The sequence below is a fragment of the Xenopus laevis genome, chromosome 3L (genome assembly GCF_017654675.1).
Source record: "Xenopus laevis strain J_2021 chromosome 3L, Xenopus_laevis_v10.1, whole genome shotgun sequence".
In the NCBI taxonomy this organism is placed as follows: Eukaryota; Metazoa; Chordata; class Amphibia; order Anura; family Pipidae; genus Xenopus; species Xenopus laevis.
In genome coordinates, this window is record NC_054375.1 from 116,781,249 (window position 1) to 116,803,775 (window position 22,527).

A 22,527-nucleotide genomic window follows, 5' to 3' on the forward strand; every position below is an offset into this window, starting at 1 on the left:
AGAAATACCATATTTGAGAGATATCCTGGTTTTAGGATGTTTTTGCATTGTTCATTTGGGATTCTTTGAATAGATTAATGACATTTGTTTTAGCTATGGTGTTTTTGTACATCACCATGTTATTCATAAAAATTTCCAACACTTACAAAGTAAGAGGAATTTATATCAGTTTGAGTAACACATGGTTTTCTTATTTAAATCTATTGAAATTAGGGATGCACCAAATTCACTATTTGCGATTCGGCCGAATCCCCAAATCCTTAGGGAAAGATTTGCCGAATACAGAACCGAATCGGAATCCTAATTTGCATATGCAAATCAGGGGCAGGAAAAGTGGAAAAAAATCTTCTTTTTTTATCGAAAAGTCACGTGATTTCCCTACCTGACGAATCCCGAACCGAATCCTGGATTCGGTGCATCCCTAATTGAAATACATTACAGGGAGTGTGCCATTATCAGTGTTGGTTTATTTAGAAGGGAATGTGACCTTATAGCAGGTATGTAGAAGAGCATCACTCAGTCTGTTTAGGGTCAAAGTTGATATGTTTCGTCCTTAATATCATATATACTGGTATATATCTTGAAACCCATTATTCAGAAAGCTTTGAATTATGGGAAGGTCATTTCCCATAGAGCTCATTACAAGCAAAAATGAATATCTTGTACTTAATCCAAACTAGGCTGCATGAATCCACATTGGTGGCAAAACAACAATATTGGGTTCATATAATGAAATTATTTTTATCAGATTTAAGGTGTGGAATTATGGATAAGATCTTTTATCCAGAAAACCCCATGTCCCCAGCATTCTGGATAACAGATCCTATACCTGTATTCCAATATACACTGCAAATGTATAAAATGTTTACAACTATATCTCACACATTAATTTTCTTTACATCTTGTGTGCGCTCTTTTAAATAAAGAAGACTGAATATGTTAATGGCATGGCATCAAATACAAGCACAGCCAAGGAAAACTAAACAGGACTGGCCACATTTTGTTTCTAAAGATGTATGTTATATGCATGGTCAATGTCAGTACCAATAGAATTAACTGACTACCCAATACTTTGCCCTGCAGTGCTGTATTAGGCAGATACCACCATGACAAATTGAAATTCAACAAACACATACAGTAAAGCTGGCCATAGACGCACAGATAATATCATGCAAAACTAATTTTCGTTTGATATTCGGTGCGTGTATGGTGGGAAAAGAACCGACCGATATCGGCAGAAGTCTTGAATATCGGTCGGCTCATCGATCAGGCTGGACGGAAAATTTTGATCGGGTGCCTTTGAAAGCACCCAAACATCGGCCATTGTTAGTGCTGAATCATCTGATACAGGTAGAATTCTATTGTTTCTACCTGTCTGTCTACCTGTATATATGACGATTCAGCTCTACACGTGTGTATTGAAACGAACAATCTTTCTTGGAAAGATCTTTTCCAAGAAAGATCGTAATTGTTACGTCTATGGCCACCTTTACACTTGTTAGACTGCTGCGCAAAATTATTGTGTTGTTTGAATCAAAAAGACATGAAAAATTAACCATTAAATAGACCAAACAATTATATAGTAAAAGAAATGTAACCCTGGAAGCAGAATCTAATGAAATGAGCTTTAAAGCCTTTTACTTTTTTACACTTAATGGAACGTTCCTTAAGTTCCACAGTTGGATATATTTATTTCATTTTTGTCCTTCTAATGGCAGCTGAAAACTTGCATAATGCCAATCACAGGAAGTCTCCAGATTTTGTAACTTGCATAAGCAATACAAAATATTATAGCTCATTTGCAATGCACTACAAACAGGAAAACCAAAAGGATCGCTGCAAAAACAGCATTGTTATCCAATAATATAAAGCACTGAGTTATGATAAGTTAGTCCATATATAAATATATCAAGCACTCTCAGAAAGGCAGTGGGGTAACCACGTTGATCCCTTTTTGGCAGCAGAGAGGATACAATCTTTGCATTTCTCTTTTATATAACATGCCTTTTAGATTGCTTACCTTTCAGAAAGGCTTAAGTAGTTGGCAGAGATTGCCTGCCCTGTTACTGGCTGAACGCCATTGGCAGAGGCTGCAGCAATGATCCTTGCAGATTCATTGGCATGTGCTAGAAAGACTGCAACCTACAAAGTGCAAAGGAACTGACGGAAATCTAATTAGTGTATTAGGGATTAAGCAGTGTGGAAAAAAATGATTTCATCTGTCTGCCTGAAACACAGCAAATCTGCTCCCTTATGTGCCAGAGGAGTCTTGTGAATGTGTTTGAAAAAGGCCATAACTCCATCCAAACCCTGCAAATTCAAACACAAATATTAAATATGTAGAAGTCTGTTTTTGTTAAGTGAGATATTTGTAATAAATGAAAAGCTAGTTCTGTACAATGAAGATAGTGGAAACCTGAGGAAAAATGCTCAGAAGTACCCTAAATCTAAGAGCTTAGATGGAAATAGTTGATGCACGATGGTTCCCTGAACAGAGAGCAATACTTGTATAATGGCCAAGCAGTGAGTCTGATCTTTCAGAAAGATTTTATCTTATATTCTACTTCAAGGCTCTTTTGCTGACTGATGTTCTGTTGTAATGTAAGCCACAAATAGCAACTGGAACAGTTTGGATAAGGCAGGCATGACCTGGGCCAACCCTGAGAGGGAGCCCTGTGGGATTAAGTTTAACGGGGAGGGGGTTATAGACATGGGAGGTGGAGCAGGTGCCATCTTAGGCTGAGGGTAGGAAAAAAGAGCCACTATTTTGAGAAAGGCAGCTGAAGGGAAAGTTTGGCTATTGTTCCATTATTGTTATGTTATATCAGTAAAGTCTTGCTGAGCCTGATTTGTGGGAGTATTTGGGCAGCTGGAGGGTATTCAATATAAATTATTTTGACTCTAGTTATTTGCACTGTTCATGTATTTTATTGGTATTGTAAAGATATATATTTAATGTGTATTGCCTATTTTCATACATTGTTAATTGATGGTTTTTTACGGTTTGTAATAATAATAAAACTGTGGCCATTATAATCCAACATCCAAGACTGGACCAGAAACATATCTGTTGTTGACAGCTCACAATGCATTCAGCTTGTATTGTTCTCATTGCTGATGTCTATTATACTAAAATAAACCAATATTAATTTGCTAAACAAATTCCAATAAACATACAATACATAATTTCATAAACCTTATTATAAATTATTCCTTTGAACAGTTTAAGAAAGTATATATATATATATATATATATATATATATATATATATATATATATATATATATATATATATATATATATATATAGAGAGAGAGAACACCTAGAGGCACATTTACTAAGCTCTAGTGAAGGATTCGAATGAAAAAAACTTCGAATTTAGAAGTATTTTTTTGGGTACTTTGACCATCGAATAGGCAACTACGACCTTCAAAGTAAAAAGCGCTCGACTATTCGACCATTCGATAGTCAAAGTACTGTCTATGGGGACCTTCCCCAGCACTTTTTTTTGATTGAATAAAAATCATTCGGTCGATCAATTAAAATCCTTCGAATCATTGGAAGGATTTTACTTCGAGGGCGAATTCGAGGGTTTATTAACCCTCGAAATTTGACCCTTGATAAATCGCCCCCTAATGTCATTGAGTCTAGGACCTAGGGGACCTCCATGGTGTCCAAGTATTCCTGAGGGGTCTGTTAGTGTTTAAAAATTAAAGCCAAATCCATTAGGATCGCTAACAGCTGATTATTAGCCATCTGTTTATTCAGATTGAAATGCCAAATCATTAGTAATAGAAAAAAAAGTATAAAAGATGAACCATTCATTTATCATCTGAAAGTGTTATTTCTCTGGCAATTGGGAATAAACCTGGCAGGTTTTTACTAATTTATGATCATAATAGAAAAGCCTTCCAAGACCCAGGTTGAAATGTTACAAAGTACTCAAAAATTAGTGAGGACCTTAGACAAAGTTCTCAGCAACCAGCAGATGAACATTTGAATGGTGCCAACTAGTCACTGCCTCTTTCGCTTTACTGGCATGTGAGTAGTGTAGCTGTTTTAAATACACATACTAATTGATTTTATTAAGAATTAATATATCTTTGTTTGAACTGTATTTAATGCAAAGATCTGTTAACCAATAATAACATAAGGATCTACAGTACAGGGCATTGCACAGGGTATTGCACAATCACACTATTTTTGGGAAACAAGTTTTATATAATTTTTTGTAACTCCGTACTAACCTTATGTGTGTTTCAAATGGCGAGAAAGTCAGACTGACAGGAGAGATAAATGAGCTAAACTTCCTGGCAAATCTCTTGCACTTTGAATAGCAGTGGACAAATCAGCAAATATTTTCTTGGTTGGGGCCTAAAGGTCAGCTACAAACCTTCAATGAAGAAACCAACTACAATGAAATGTGCTTGGTTGGTTGCATTGATTAACTGAGACAAGAACTAACCAAGGCACACGGCCTATTAAATATTTACTGACATTCTAGGAAATTGCCATACTGGAGAAAATTTAGAGAGTTTAATAATTTCTAACATATTTTGTAGTAGCACATCAGTGAATAAGGATCTCATCTTTTCGAACATGATTAAAAGAATATCTACAGTATATTTAAGTACAAGGCTGCATACTGTAAGAGCTTGTGTTGAGATATTGAAGTGTGATGGATATGTTATTTATTTATGAACTCTCTGTTTCTGAATTGATCTTTTTATATATATATATATATATTTATATTCATCTTGATTATAGATCCAGTATTTTTCAGACACTGCAATTTATAGATCTGTGTAAGTTGTAAGAGCAGCTTTTCCATTTAAAACAAAAACAGTAATTTTTATATTTCAGAATATGAAATATACAAGTTTTATAGGGACTAACACCAAACAAATAACACTATGCAGGTATCTGGCATGCTTGGGGTCTAGGTTAATTTGTCACAATATGGATTACCATACCTCAAGTCTGTTAAAAAAATTAAACTTTAAATAAACCCAAATTTAATTTGTCACCAATATGGTTTTATATTAGTATGATAATGATTATATTGTTTTATCATTACAAAAAAAGGAAAGCAGTAAAATAATTAGAATTATTCGCTAAAAATGGACTCTATGGGAAATTCCTGTAATTCAGAACTTTCTGGATATCAGATTTCCATATAAGTAATATCCTTTATTCCAGAGTAGTATGAAAGGTTATCCATAGTAAACCATCTGTTCTAGTCTCAGAAGAAGCAAATTATACAGGAGATAATAGGGGCAGCACTTTCTGGGCTACAAAACGAGTCCCTAGAATATCAGTGACCAGGTCCAGCCAGATAAAGTGTGATAGGCTGTAATGAATCTGACTCAACATGCAATCTACCACTCAGCAGTCTAGTTAAAAACTCTAATCACCTACTGTATTGGTCAGTATCATTTTCTATTTGATGTATCCACCCTTCTGGTGTATAGTACTGTTAAATGTGTTCACCTTTTGTAAATACATGATGATAATAGTAATTGTAGCTTCAGAACTGCACTAGGAACACCAGCAGCACTGTAAACAGTAGCAGCAATGTTCATGAGTTTCTGGACTGAATACTGCCCATCTAACTTTGTCTAAACTCTCCCTATTTACTGCATGCTTGAAAATAATTTTTATAGTCTAGCCTTCACGAGTATATGGGGTTTGGCACACTATAAAACTGCTCTAAATTACAATGTAACGATAGCCATAAAGTAGATGTATTCTAAAAGCTTATTTTATTGTGTGGATCATTAATTATAACAGCATCAAACTATTGTGAAGTTTGATTTGTTCAGTTCTTCTAAGTAATAAGGAAGCATTTGGTTATTTTCTCAAAAGTTGTTCAGATTTTGTCTAAAGAGATTTACTCTAAGTCTGCTAACTGCTGATCACTTTCAATGGTTTACTGGACCAGGGAAAACCATCTGTGCTAATACCTTACTGTTATAAAAAGTTTCCCATTAAGGAACATTCATATGTATGTTGTTTTACCTTCATATTCTTCTCCATATACGCTATGGGGCACATTTACTATGGGTCGAATATCGAGGGTTAATTAACCCTCGATATTCGACCATCGAAGTTAAATCCGAATATCGCAGTCAAAGGATTTCCCGCAATTCGTTCAAACGATCGAAGGAAAAATCGTTCGATGGAACGATTTTCCTTCGATCAGAAATTGCTAGGAAAGCCTATGGGGACCTTCCCCATAGGCTAACATTGGTGATCAGTAGGTTTTAGGTGGCGAAGTAGGTGGTCGAAGTTTTTTTTAAAGAGACAGTGCTTCGACTATCGAATGGTCGAATAGTCGAACGATTTTTTGTTGGAAACGTTCGATTCGAAGTTGAGGGTCGAGGTAGCCAATTCGATGGTCGACGTAGCCAAGAAAATACTTCGAAATTCGAAGTATTTTTCATTCTAATCCTTCACTCGAGCTAAGTAAATGTGTGTGTATAGTAGAACTCTCATTTAATATATATATATAGAGAGAGAGAGAGAGAGAGAGAGAGAGAGCCTTCATTCATGTTGGAGAAATAAAATCTTGCATAATGTTGTTTCAGCATTACATAAAAATATCTTGGAGGTATCCATCAAAATAAGCCATCATGGCAAATAAAGTGTCAAAATCAATAAAGCATCTGAATTTTAAGAAAATAGACAGACAAAAGCCCCTTTTTAATGCAATACTTTAAGAGAAACAAAAAAAGCCGGAAATATTATAAGGAACCATTTGATATTATTGGAGCTGTAGTGCTATAATAAATTGAGTGGCACCATCTCTATTATGAGCTTAATTTCAAAAATAATTGTGCCACGGATGAGACCTTTTTTTCGGGTGCAAGCCCTTGCAACAGTGTGGAGGCAGGGTGTAGTGCAACTGTACAAGAACTGGGCGCCAGTGGTTCTTTTATGCTAACAAGGAACTTGGGGGCAAATTCACTAAGATTCATAGTTGCGCCAGGCATAACTTCGCCGCACTTCGCCAGGCGTAGTTTCGCCAGCACTCCGCAAATTCACTAAAATCCGAAGTTGCGCTCAGGGGTAGTGTAAGGTTGCGAAGTTGCACTAACGTTGATTCGCTAAGCGAAGAGAAGTTATGCTAGCGATGGTTAATTTGCATACGGCACCAGATTCAAATTTCAATGGAGGAATATGTAGCAGCACTACAAATGCCTGGGAAACCTTCAAAACATCAAATAAAATTTTTATTTTGCCCTACACATGTGCCCACTGTATAGTTAAGTTGCCATGAGTTAGGAAATATAGGGGGGAAGGAGGGGAGCCCCAAAAAATGTTTCGATCTTTTTCAGCCTATCACCCATAATATAGAAAAAACGCCAGCGTTTTTTGGGACTTAGAAAAAATTTGAACTTTTTTTGAAGAAATCCCTATCTACTCTATTGCGCTTCGCCTGGTCTGAGGTGGGGTAGGAAATCTAGCGTAAAAGGTAGCGTTCAGAACAATGCGCACGTTAGTGAATTTGCGTAGTTACGTCCGTTGCGCAAATTCGCCAGGCGTAAGGGTGCGAAGTTACGCTAGTGAATTTGCGAAGTAACGAAAATGCCCAACGCAAGCGAATTGACACTAGCGTTAGGCGCTTCGGCGCATAGTGAATTTGCCCCTTGGTTTATTTACAGAACAATCCACATAGGAGTACAGAGAACATATAGCATAAAGAATAGCAGTATACTCACAGCACCAAGAACACAGCTTGATCCCTGCAGGCAAGGGGACAGTTACAGCAGTAGTTAAGCAGCAATTCAGAAGGTACCCCAGCCTGTGCCCTAAGTGGAACCTACGGGAAATTCTACCATTACTAAGTCTATGCATTTAGTCCCTACTTCTGGGTTATTAGTACCCAGGAACTTAATCCCTCTGACTCTCCTCATTGGAGCCTTGAGCTGCTCAACTATATAACCTATCTATCACTCCTAGAGCGATCTATGAAAGAGTATAGCTATCCACTTTACTTGTGCCGAAGCGCCTAGGTTCCACTACCCATTCCCTTCCTGCCTGCTTGGTAAGGGCTAAAGTAATGGACCCAGACTGCATGGTTACCTAGACTGCATGGTTACCTTTATACTATAGCACAGTGCCATCTACAGTACACTGTGAGAACTACAGGGGCTTACATAAGCAGAGCAATGAGAGAGCAAGTCCCCATTAGAACCCATTTAGGTGTCTAAAACCTTTAGGATGTGCCTGCCAATATTATGTGAGGGTGTCTAAATTATCACATCCCTACAGAGCACATTCACCTTTTTCCCAGGAATGATTTCTTGTAAGACACTGAAGTAAAGGTCATGCCATGATCAGGGTGGGCTAGTTATGTCAGCAGTATGCACTCTTGAGGTTCTCCATCAACAAGACACATTTTTGTTGCAAGAATCAATATAGAATGAAGGAAATTGCTGGACCAAAGAGAAAATATCAATTGTAAAGGGAAACATGTCACACGAAGATTTCACTGTGCAAATCTAAACATTGCTTTGATCATTTGTATTTTATGCTTCTCCAAAGGGAAATCTTATATTGAAATGAAAGGACAGATTTATTAAGGGTCGAAGTGAAAATTCTTATTGGAATTCTAATTTTTTAAAAAAAAAAAAAAAAAATTGGGCAAAACCCTAAAATTCTAATTGTGAATTATCCAAATTTGATTTGAGTTTAAATTTGAATTCAAATTTTGACATTTATCACACTCTGGCCCGTTAAGAACCCAATTGACTATTCGCCACCTTAAACCTGACGAATTGCTGTATAAGTCAATGGGAGAGGTCCAGGATTCAATTTGGTGATGTTTGCAGCCTTCCTGACATTCAAGTCATTCGAATCTAGTTTTTTAAATTCAAATTGAGTTTTTCTAATTCACATCAAATTCGATTTGAGTTTTCGGGTAGATTCAGTTTGTCCGAGCTGAGAAAATAAGATTTTATTAATACATTTTGATTAGTCAAATTTCAAATTTATGGGAGTTGCAAACAACTCACGTGAATTTGAAATTTGACCCTTGATAAATGTGCCTCCCAATGTAAAACATGCTCTGTCGCATTTACCAGGCACTTTTTCCATGAGAATAATAACAGAGTCATAAATAAATGGTCATAAACCACTTGCATATGTGACATCAAATCCCAAGTAATATCAGTTCAAGGACACTATATCTTAATTTTTGTAGTGTTACCTTTTTCTGTCTGCTGGAAACAAGATTGATTGTGTAATTGTTTACTTTTGCTTTGTTTCTGCTTTGATTATATCACAGTTAGCATTTGATATTATGTTACGCAGGCAGATTGTAGTGTAGCCTTCCTGGTCTCTGATGGCCTGTCTTTGAGAGTCTGACTAGCAAAATGGGGTCAGTAATGGAAGACGCCAGACATAGCAACAGCATTTCATGCAGAGAGATAACAATAAAACAATGTCATTGTTGGTTTGTTTCTGTAGTAAATACAATTTGGCAGGAAAATTTTATTTCATGGCATAATAGACCTCTTGCATGGTTCCTGTTTTTACTAACTCAACCCTGTTAATAGAGAAATGATATGTAATGATATGTCTAAATTGCATGACTTGTGCACATCTTGACAGCAGCTAGTTATAACAATACAGTAGTCACAACATACTGTATGCTTTGACTATAACTGGAATTTGTACCCCATGCCAATTAATGTAAAATAACTTATCAAGATCTATATATGTGGAGAGAAATAGAATTTTGACACTTCTATTTTAGACCCATGGCTGTTTTGTTTCTGGCCAACCAATTATACAGTGCTATCATGGATGCCTCTTTATTTATTTGCATCTATAAAATTCACTCTCCTGTTGCGTTTGCAGCTAAAATTGTGAGCATGCACCATAAACCGCAGACAGGACTTTGTATTAATCTGTATAGTGGTTGTGCTCTTGTGACATTTATAGCAAGACATCTGAGGCATGTTTCTCTAACTATTGCATATTTGTCTGCTATCGTATTCATTTTGCATTGGTGTGCAATGGAGTAGTTAGCAGCTAGGATATAAGGATCTGAAATGAGTCACAAAAGGACGGTATTTATCAGAACCAGACACTTGCTGAGATTTTATTCCCTTTCCCTGTCAGTAAAACAACCACAAACCCAGCAGTATGTCTGTAGGATATGGATGAACTACTGTATATGGATGACACATTATAGGAAAAACTTCTCTGACAATAATGTATTCTAGAATATGTACAGAATATGCAGGTAGTTTGAGGGGAGACTAAATAAAGAAAGTGAGCACATCCCTTGTATGTGTTGTTCTACAAAAATGTAATAGGAGCAGTCAAACTTGACAGATGTCAATTTTATGTTCTTTGCTCACTGAGCCACAAAAATGGAAGAACGGGAGGGAATTGCCTCTCCAGATGAGAGAAATAATTTGGCATGTCTACAATTGTTAGTGGTTCCCACCCAAGAAACAGTTTTGGAATATGTGAATAAAAAAAAAATCTTTTGCTTAACATTCCAATTAGCAATTCTCATTTTGTGTCTGCCTCAGTAAGATCTAATTGTTTGTAGGTATAAATTGTTGTGCCTTTTCTCTTTATTCCCTTACTCTGTAAACCACTGTGTGAGATGATATAAATAATAATAACACTGTTATTATTATTTATTAAGCAGTCTATCTTCTGTGGTCAATTTACTAGAACATTCCGGTGATGGAAAGGAAGATCCTTCTCAATTTAAAATGGTAAAGAGATAGTATGGGAATAGAAGCTATGATTTTGTTTAACCAACAAAAAGCAGGGAGATTGGTAGCAGCATATACAGTTGTGTTATATTGTATACAGCTACTGTATGGGACCTATTATCCAGAATGCTGAGGATCTACGGTTTCCAGATAATGGACCTTTCTACTAGAAAACCATGTACAAATTAAATAAACCCAATAAGTTGGTTTTCCCTTCCATAAGGATTAATTATATATTAGTTGGGATCAAGTACAAGGTGCTGTTTTATTATTACAGTGAAAAGGGAAATCATTTTTAAAAATATGGATTATTTGACTTGAATGGAGTCTATGAGAGATGGCCTTTCCATAATTTGGCATTTTCGGGATAATTGGTTTCCAGATAACAGATCTCATACCTGTTATTTCCCATATAGGACACATTTTTTACTCATTGTTGAGATATTTCCAAAGATTCATTGTAGCCCTTAGGCTTAAATTGATAGGCATAATACATAACAAAGAGCTATTGGGTTATTTAATGTTTACATGATTTTCTAGTAGTTAAGGTATGAGGATCCAAATTATGGAAAGAACTATTATCCAGAAAACCCCAGGTCCTGAGCATTCTGAATAACAGGTCCCATACCAGTACACAAATGGATCAAATTTTCAGCAAAAAAAAACCTCATATCGATCAAATGGATCGAGTTTTCAAGCGAACCCCACCGAAAAAAAACTCAAACATCACGAAGGCTACAAACATCTTCAAATGGTTCAAGGGACCATTGACTTCTACCGGACTTTGAAAGGTTTTAGCTGGAGTATTTTCAGATTCAAGTTATTTCCAGTTCCAGGGTATTTAAAAAAAAAAAAGAAATACCTGAAAATTTGAGTTTTAATTGAAAAATAACCTTGAAAACTTGAATTTTTTAGGTAAAAATCATTTTGACATTTGATTAATAACCCCCTAAGTGTATGAACTGGGTTTCAAACATAAGTACCCCATAAAAGCTTGCTAGTGACTGACAGTTTTCTTTGAGTGTATTAGGACATGTGACATACTGTGCACAGAATATGAGTAACATTATTCTCCTGGGTGAGATGTGAGATCTCCTGGGTGAGATATGCCTAAATGCAGACTAAAATGTTATCATCTTAATAAGCCTTTAAGGAGGTATACAATGATACAATCAGTAGCGTAACTAGAGGGGGTGGGCCCTGGTGCGTGAAGTGCAGCCGGGCCCCACCCCCTCCATATGGCCCGCATTTTCAGTGGCGCACTGGCTGCCGGAGGGGCCCTGAGGGGGTGCGGGCCCTGGCCCGCTCACACCCCCTGCTCCCCCGGTAGTTCCGCCACTGGAAACAATACTAACAATGATGAAAGCATTGTTAGTATGAAAATATCATACAGTGATACTGAGATGTTCTCTGAACGAGGTGTTCAGAGAACATCTCAGTATCACTGTATGATATTTTCAAGGCTCCCTGTTTTTCTTTATTAATTTCCTCTGCAGATAAATTATTAATGCACATTTGCAATCAGAGCCATTCTCCGTGTTAAAAAGTAATCGAAAGAAGCAGCACACTACAGACAGACTCAATTCAGTGCCATGAAAACTAGACCACAGAGCCAATATTCTAATTAGCCCATCACTCTGCTGGCTTACAAATTGTATCTGAGTCACATGAGTATTAGCAGGTGGAAAGGAAAGCATTGAATATTCAGTAACAAAGGTATGTCTTGTTTGTCCAGCATATTATGCAGAATCAGAGTGTGATGTTGCCACAATGAAATCATCATATTCCCAGTTCCCAATATATTAAGGGTGATTTTTGTTTTGTTTTGATTTACTGTTTGGTGAGGTGTTGTGAAGAAATTGTGAAAAAAAGATTTTAAAACAAAAAGAATAGACAATAAAAGTGATTTTTTTCTGTATGTTTTATTTATGACCTAAATGATGTCAGTAATATTTAATTCTTGTGTGTAGGTAATCCCTGGTTAGTGGTGTTTTGTAGTGATGGGCGAATCTGAATAATTCAGGAAACAGCAGAAACTTCGTGAAATGCATTGAAGTCAATAGGCGTCAAAATAATGTCACACAACAATTTTTCTATGCGACTATTTTGTTCAAATGCATTAAAGTCAATGGGCGTACAAATAATTTTGACGCATGTCAATTTTTATGCGTGGGCCAATTTTGACGCACAACAATTTTTTGCCTGTGAATTTTTCGGCGCAGTTTTGTGAAAACATTTGCAGGCATCGAAAAACACGGAAATTTGCAAGGAATCCAAACCTGTCGAATTTATTCACCTATCACTAGTGTTTTGTAGAAATACAGTAGATTGACACAACAAATCTGCTGTTATATGAGTCCATGAAGTTGTATAGGTGCTTCATGGTAGACCGCAATTAAATCACAGTTGTTGATCTAATATGGATAAAATTGTATAGTACCAGAATGGGCAAACCCATATAGTTTGATATAACATGACTAGATACAGTGAAATACTTTGTCCTGAAACTTCGTATAGCTCTAGTGAGTAAGCAGGCAAAACAAACAACTTTATTCATTCCCCGTATTAAACATTTAATTTTATGGTGCCATGTAACAAATCATAGCAAGAAACTTCTTACATAATATTTAGGACAAGAAAATTCCTTGAGTTCATCCAACCTAAGCAACATTTAAAGGGGTTCTAAACCAACCTGTAATGCCATACCACAGTGCCCCCTGGTTTTCTACAGAAGTTGTCAACATTTTTTATTATAGCTGCAAAGAAATTCACCAATAAGGATTTGACTGATTAAAAACTTTACTATAAATGCAAATGAATTGACCAATGAGAATGCTGATTCCCAGCACTATGTCAGGTATCTTGCTGTTATCGTCTTTATAGAGATTTTTGTCTTCATTATGTTACATTGGAATCAGACATCAAAATGAAGGACAGACTGGTTTAGTGCTAGAAAACTCAGCTTAAAGCTTCAAACTCCACTTGCAAGAACATGGGACCAGATTTAAACAGATCTGCTGGGGCTCTCAATTGAGTTTATTTAGCATATTAAAGCGGTTGCTGGCTGTGGAGATTTGGGGAAAGGTTTAGGAAAAGTTTTATTGTGCTATAAAACTACAACCCTGATAACCCTGGACTACAGCTCCCAGCATGCCCCAAACCTTCATTATATGTTATATTATTCTTAAATTTGCAGCCCAGCAACAGCTGCTGAAAGTTTGGCTGAGCAGTGCAGTGATGCAAGCAAGGTCTATTACCTCTTTAAAAGAAATGTGTTTCATTTGTTTACCAAAGATTTCTATTAAAATGCAAGTTTAGAGATATTAATGGGCAGATTTATTAAGAATCGAGTTGTGTTTTCCACAAAAATTCAAGTTTTGTGTCAAAAATCAAGAATTTTTCTAGATTTATTATACCCAGACTCTGGAATTAGCTTGAAACTCAACCTAAAACCTGTTGAGGTAATGTAAGAGTCAATGGCAGAGGTCCCTTGAACCATTTGAAGATGTTAATAGTTTTCATGATGTTTGAGTTTTTTTCAGAGGGTTTTTCCCAAAAACGAGCGATTCAAGTTTCCCCCCATCGAAAACTCGATAAAATTCGAGTTTTCAGGTTGTTAACCCCAAACTCGCTGATTCCAGTTTTTCCCATTCCCGTTTTCTCTTAAATAAGAAACCATTCGAGTTGTGAGTTCATATGAGCTCATTCAACGTATAAAAAACTCTTTGACAAATAACCCCCTAAGAGTTTGGTCCATGTGTTGATGTTTAGCAACTGTAAAAATGACAAAGTAATACCTGTATATACAGACCAGCGTCAATCTAATAAATGTTTTATGCAACACCAGCGTATCTGGTATTTCTGGGTTTCTTTTGATTTGAATGGACATATTTCTTTGAAAAAAAGATACATAAATGAACTCTTTTCAGGGGAAAGGTATGTAAGCAAGTGGGTGTTTTTTGTAAGGCAAATAGAACAGTTAGAATGCTTTGCTAAGATGTCGAATACAGCACTCACTTCCTTGAATTCTATGAATTCAACAATACAGCCAGGGGACACTGGGACCTACAATGTTTATTTGAAAGTGTCTCCCTAATGCATTTCCACTTCCCACCTTTAACTCTGTATATTATTATAATTGTAACAGGGCCATGTGTTATTCATAAATACCCTGATAAATAATACAGACAGTGCCAAACAGGTGTTGTTTTTCCTAGGTTATTTTTATAGCCTTCTCACATACAAATTAATGTGTCTTAAAAGATAAATACTTTGGTGCCAACCAGCACATTTATATATTTGAAGTTTCACTACCCAACTTGTTAATTTAAGAATATTCAACTCTCTGTCGTTGTTCAGGTCCTGTGGCAGTGATAAGTGGGGAAGAAGATTCTGCAAGTCCACTTCATCATATCAACCATGGCATAACTACACCCTCATCTCTAGATGCTGGACCAGATACTGTTGTCATCGGTATGACCCGTATTCCAGTTATTGAAAATCCTCAGTATTTCCGACAAGGTCACAACTGCCACAAACCAGACACATGTAAGTATTGCTTTTAGTCACATCATGTGTAAAGATGTTTTAATTACCTTGCAGATAGAATGTTATAATACTATGGCTTTCTAGCATTGAAAGCATATTCAATTCTTAAAGATCTCAATGCCTACCAGTGTTGCATTTATCATAAACAACTGGTTTTCTTATAATAAACTAAAGTTCACATTATCCAATTGTTGCTTAACAGAGACAGACTGTCCAAATCTCTCTCACTGTAGTTTATAACCAAAAAGATTTATTTTCTTTATACATGTATTGCCATATTCTTTACATGGACACCCTATAAGCCAGTCTTAATTGAAAATGGGTTAGTATAGAAACAAACACCTTTATCTTTATTAATGATACTGTCAACGAATTCAGTTCTAAAATAAAGGAGCGCATTTTTGGCAGTTTTTGCTTCTAACCCAAGTTATCTATACAGATACAATTCATGCATCTCAATTTATATATTTTTTATATTTATTTTATATAAAATTCTGCAAAATAACCTAATGCCTTGGTATGTTTTGCAATAACCAAAAGTGGAAGGGCACTAGAGGTGCATTGGCTAAATAACTACAGAACTGTTAACTACAGAACCAAATAGTTGCATGACATTTTCTAATGCAGTCTCAAGAACAATTATTGTCAATAATGTTTGGTGCTAACACTATGCGAGGAAAGAAGGTTGTATGGTATTTGTACCTTCTAACTAAGTAGAATGAAATATTTCCTATGGACACACTGGAAGTTATTGATTCAGAGACTCCACAGGTAGAAATAATGAAATATTTCACATAAGATATATTACACCAAAAGGAAGAACGATTTATATATAGGTAGACTATCCATGAATTCAACTAAAAAAGTATTGCTATGAGTTTGAACTTTAAGATCAATTACTTTTGAGTAGCCCAAAACATGGGATTAAAGTGTCCTTTGTGAAACAAGTAGCTGTTGGCACCAAAATTCTCCTCTACCACCTCCTGTTGACTGTGATGTGAAATGTGTAAAAGACTCAGCAGACTTAAGTGTTTTTTGGGCTCTGGCATTTTGAGGCAATTCCTATTACAGTGAAAGGGAGGTGGCAGAGCAGTTTTAAGCACTTTCAAGGAACAAGCTGCTTGGTCAGAACGATTGCATGTAATATTATTATTTACATTTGTACTTAACAATTGTTTGCATTGTCATTACACTCTCAGTATTATTTACATACTGTTACATTCAGTTCATTGAAAGCAACAAAATTGCTGTAGGTAAATATACCGAGAAACAATAACTGAACACAGCTCCGTCTTCATTCCTTCTGCCATTCTGCTTTCTAGCTCTTTTGTTATTAAAAAAAAGGAGGGGCATGTCAATAAGTGTTACTAAATTACAGTTAGAGAAAGCAAATTCTAAATACACTATTAAAAGAACATTGGCATGATATAGATTTCTAACTTCAAAAAACTTACCAGAATCGCTTATGGCATATGATGACGGATTCTTATTTTTTTCCACTTAGTTCAGCAAAATAGATTCGCAGATGAAATATTGAAAGTGGTTTTCGGGATGCTAATGTCTTTGTTGATATTAAGAAGAAACAATTTGCAGACATTTTTAATGTGTTTCTGTTACTCCTCATTCTTAAAGGGAAAGTATAATTAAAATCTTTATAACACCATTTTGCTGTCATAGCTTAGTGCAATATTATAACTCATTACTGAGCTATTCTGCATACTGTGAATTTACCACTTTTTGCATGATCAGCCTTTATACTCTATTCTTTTCTATCTGCTAAAATTTTCGATGACTTACACTTACAGTACTAACCCGTACTACGAGAATTAAAGAGTCATTATAGGGTCTTTCCAAATGAATTGACCATGACAGGCTGTTGGATACTGCCAGAAAATATTACAAATTGCTGCATTTTTTTTTAGGTGCCAGCAGGTTTTCAGTACTTTAATGAGCATGAGGTTGAAAAGAAAATATCTCAGAGGAACAATAACTGTACACTTTGGTTCAAAGATGAGATCAGTCATCATTTTTTTTTATATTTCTCCATCAGAAACAAAATAACAAACTAGGATAATTTTGGCTCAGACACCCTTAGGCACATCAGAAAAATAAAATTAAGGTATGTGTAATATACTACAGATATTTTGCATCCAAAAATAAACCAGCGGACAAATATCTACATAAACTAGTACGTGGGTGGAGTTATCAAGATCACAACAGCCACCAATAAGGTTGAGGGTTTAGAATAGCCATTGCTTGTTTCTGGCTTTTAATAGCCTTTTTTAAGAACACTGGACGCTTGAGAGAGGACCCATAAAAGCTCAAAAGCTCAACATGCAGTATCATATGCTGAATAATGAGCTAGCTATTCTTTAACATGAGTACTCCCTTAACTTAATTTGTGTGTTCATACTATAAGTTGGGCATTAGAACCAAGAGTGCCATCTGCAGTGAGGCTGCTACAGATGGTGCACTAAGAAGCCCCAATAAACTCTTATCCTTATTCAATAGTGAAAAGATGTGTGTCTTAAATCTTATTGCTCACCAAGGAACGAATCCACTTTGCTAACCCAATAAAGTTGCAAAATATAATGACTGACATTTGAAATAGGCAGCATTTTACTCAAGGCCTATCCTATAATTGGAAAAGGAAAAGTAAATTGATTTTCTGCCTTATAATTATACAGGTGTGTATTGTGTAAATGGTGGAGGCAATGAAGATAATGGTAAAGAGAAAGGGAAATAAAGTGGACTTAGGGTGCAAAGCCTTTCAGGTGCTAATGAAAAGTAGTCTCTGCTAAGTTTCACACTTAGCTGGTTCTGGTCTTCTGCCTTACTAGTGTCTTATTTATTGTACACAGTACATATAGTACACAGTGTCACTAGCCATCAGCTTGATATTTCAGATCTTATGACGCTAGATCCAGTTCTCTATTTTCCATGCTCTCATTGAAACAATAACCTTTAGATTATCGCAAGGCTTAAGCAGGCAAGTGAATTTCTCATGGAAAGCTTGCTGATTTTGTAAGGCCACTGAGAAAAGGAAGAAATGAAAACCTTTAGCATTAATAAATATGTTCTTGGCAAAATACATTATGAGCTGGATACATTTTTAATGTCTGGGAATCCAGTTGATTTATAATGCATACATCTGAAGCTGTAGCACAAATAGTTTGAGCTAATAAATAAATGACAGGAACCTTGTATTAAAAGTATCATTCATTTTACATTGCCAACATTTAAATGATGTAAAATAAAACTGCTGGAGAAGTAAAAGACAATGCTTCGTATATGCTCACATCTTGTTCTCACTGTATAAACTCTCTGGTGGGTGTCTGGAATATGAATAGACCTAATAGGCCTGCTTTATGTAACTGAGTGCAATCAAGTGTAGTTTTAGTTACTCAAAAGGACTTGCTATGGATGGGCAGTCAAAATAATCTGCAAAAAATATCTGTACCATACACATAAATGGTATATAATCATGGATAGGTGTGATCAACATATGGCCTCATGGTCAAAATTATATTCAACTAGGCTGCAGAGATCACATGGTCGGGGGCTATTTTTTGCAGCAGAACACTTTCTTTAATGGTATCCCCATGTCTATTTGTAGTGTGCTGAATCAGCTTATTCAAAATATATTCTCCAGAGATGGCAGTAATTATAGGACTATATGTACAGCACATGATAGAGAATTCATGAATCTGCACAGATGTGTATTCTCAACCTTACACTACACTCACAGTTAAGAAAAAAAATAGATTGCGCTTGAATTTTGTAATATAAGCATAATGACATTTCTGAGATATACTTTGCCTTGGCCCTATTAAGCAATGCAGTGTTCTGAAATCTTAAATGATTATTTAACCACAAGAGAGTACTGTTTTGTTTGGAGGTGTTTTTCTCCAAAGAGGAATCTCTCTGCCAAAATATCCAAATGTAGCAACAGGCATATCAGAAAAGCAATTTCATGCGCAAAGCTGACATATTGCATTTGAATCTAATTCAGACACACTCTGAATGCACCTGTATTGTACAAATTTGGATAAGGAGTAACAGCACACTCACCCTTAGCCTTTCATACCCTTGTGATGATGCTTTCTAACATGCAAAAGCCTTACCAAGACCCCACATCTAAGATATAAACTGTATAGCAATTGATATTGTATATTCGAATTCTCCCTCCCCCAAGTTTTCTTATGTGCCACTGTACCTTTTGCCATTGTTGTTATGCTCCATGCAACATGTTAATTCTTTCATTATCTATTTGAGGTAATGCATCAGCTCTAATGGAAATCATACAATAGCATTTTGTGATTGTCAGAATCATTTTGCCTACCAACCCAGGGATGTCTTAGAAACAGATCTCAGTTACAATTAATAATACTTGCAAGGTTCAGGTAATCAGAATAAAGTGGCAGTATATTGCAGCTTTTATATATCCTGAAATTATGTGCAGCATTTGTTGGAATTATAATTCATGCAGTATGAAGTATTAAGGCGCTACCAACTTGACTTGCACTGTATGGTTAGCGTATTAACCATATATCAATATCTGGTTTAAACCTCATGCCAGTAAAATACTGGCTGAGCATCATATACAGGTATAGGATCTGTTATCTGGAGACCTATTATTCAGAAAATTCCAAATTATTGAATGACCGTCTCTCAAAGGCTTGATTGTATCCAAATAATCCACATTTTTAGAAATGATTTCCTTTTTCTCTGTAATAATAAAACAATACCTTGTACTTGATACAAACTAAAATGTAAATAATCCTTATTGGAAGCAAAACCAGCCTATTGGGCTTATTTAATGTTTACATGCTTTTCTTGTAGAAGGGGCAGATTTATGAAGGAACAAATTGAAAATTCGAAGTAAAAAAATTCAAATTTCAAGCTATTCTTGTGTACTTGACTAGGGAATAGTCCAAATTTGATTTGTTTGAAAAAAATGAGAATATCAAAATTTATCATGTACTGTCTCTTTAAAAATGTGATTTCAACTATTTGCCATCTAGAACCTGCTGCATTGCTATTTTAGCCTATGGGGGACCTCCTAGAACCTATTTGGAGTCAATTGGTGAAAATACTTCAAATCGAATTTGATCAGATTCAATCTTACTTCAATTTGAACGATCGAATACAACCTATTCACCCGCAAAAAAAAATTTGATTTTTTTTTTTTTAAATAAATTTCAGTTGGTCTTTTTTTATTCGAATTTCGAAGTTATGGGAGTTCAAAAAAACTCACATTACTTCGAAAATTTCAACCCTTGATAAATCTGCCCCATATTATGGAAAGATCTATCTGGAAAAACCCCAGGTCCTGAGCATTCTGGATAACAGTATTGTATTTTTAGATCAGCTTGATGCCTTTGGTGGGCAAATCAGGCAAAGAGCCAATCATTTAGTCACCTAGCTTAACAAGCAGTTGTTTAAATGTATGGTGAATGTTAGTTAATAAGCAAAAGATATCTGTTTTACAGATTTACAGACTGTTCTTGGCTTAAAATCATGGTAATGTGTCCAAGATCAGTAGCACAAATCTTTATTTTTCAGATATTCCGTGTACATACAAGTTGTAACACCATCACACACCAGGAATTATGGAGCATACACAACATTTTGAATGATATATTGGGTTGCACCATCAGCAAAACATTTCACCCCAGATCTGTAAAAATAAAAAAAAAGCCACATTAATTGTGCAAGTAAAGCACATCTTCTCATCTAGAACTGATAAAAATTGACCTGTTGGATATCTCTGCTTAATGAAAGTTTGCAGCTCAAGTTAGACAGAAAAACATCTAATAATTGCTTTGAACAATCTATTTCCTTCACCTGATATGATTCTAATATTTTGGGGAACATTTACTTAGCTGAAGGATTAGAATGAAGAATACTTCGAATTTCGAAGTATTTTTTGGCTACTTCGACCATCGAATTGGCTACTTCGACCACGAATCGAACGATTCGAACTAAAAATCGTTCGACTATTCGACTAGTTGAAGTACTATCTCTTTAAAAAAAACTTCAACTAGCTACTTCGCCCGCTTAAACCTACCGAGCACCAATGTTAGCCTATGGGGACCTTCCCCATAACTTTCTGGATAAGTAATTTCTGACTATTACTGTCTATATCCCTGCACATTCATATAGCATATATCTTATACAATACATGTCACTAAACATCTTAGCCTTTTCTTAATATTTGCAAAAATGTATATAGTCTTATAGGCTTGAGGAATGTACATGAATATCCTGTAACATCCCTAGAAATACTTACAATTGTTATGTTTTCCTTAAAATTATAATAATAATATTTTGGGTTGCAAAAGAACTTGAGGGCACAATTTAAATTGTCACAATGATAAGTAGTTTAGCATTCAGACATTTCAATGAGTGAAGAAAGAAACACTATATGGGACAATGTAATAAAAGTGCAAACTTTGCCAAGGTCTAGTTACACACAGCAACCAATCAGATGTTTGCTTTCATACCATAAATACTGACTGCAGATGTAGCAAATACTGTACATCTTATTACATAACCATCATATATTTCGGGAGAAGACCCAAAGACTGATACGCCATTATGCCAAAGGGGAATTTTTTCATATTCATATATACTTTGAATATAAATGCTTCATTTTGGGAGAAAAATTGCCAAACCATAAAGAAGGCAGCACACGTTTTTACAGAAAACTATCTTGTAGTTCATTAGAGTTGCAGTTAAGATTTTTATTGCTGTTGTAATAACCAGTAATTAATTCATGCCAGATCCTTGCATTAATTATCCTTAGCAATAAAGGCCTTTATTAATCAGAGCCTGATAATTTTGAGTTATTATGTTCTTGAGAGAAAAGTTCTTTTATAGAAAGAAATATTACATTGGCTACATTAGTTCCGTATCAGGAAACTATACATTTTCATTTACTTCATCTCGGATAATTGAGTAAAGGCACAAAGGTTAATGACATACTGGTATTAAAGTTCTAGATCAATTTGGCAACTCTGATCCAAAGTATTTAGTAGGGACAAGGGACAAGTGGTCTTGCTGAGTGAACTTGGAAACGTTTCACTTCTCATTCAAGTGGCTTCCTCAGTTCATCCTAGTGGGAGGAAATTTCCTGGCAATTCAATCACTAAAATCCAATCAGCTGTTGTAGAAGAGGAGGAAGTTGAATCAATAGCAGTTAAAACAGAGCGCACACAAGGACTTTCCACATTGAAA

At 35.6% G+C, this 22,527-nt stretch overlaps 1 protein-coding gene across 5 annotated transcripts in view; it reads left to right on the forward strand.

The window, feature by feature from the left end:
- LOC108711464 (NT-3 growth factor receptor) overlaps positions 1 to 22,527 on the forward strand; it is a 364,980-nt gene that overhangs the window by 246,196 nt on the left and 96,257 nt on the right. For all 5 annotated transcript variants that reach the window (XM_018253223.2, XM_041586854.1, XM_041586853.1 and 2 more), the window contains exon 13: positions 15,100 to 15,288. In XM_018253223.2, coding sequence (XP_018108712.1) covers positions 15,100 to 15,288 — 189 coding nt within the window. The remainder of the gene's footprint in view (positions 1 to 15,099; positions 15,289 to 22,527) is intronic.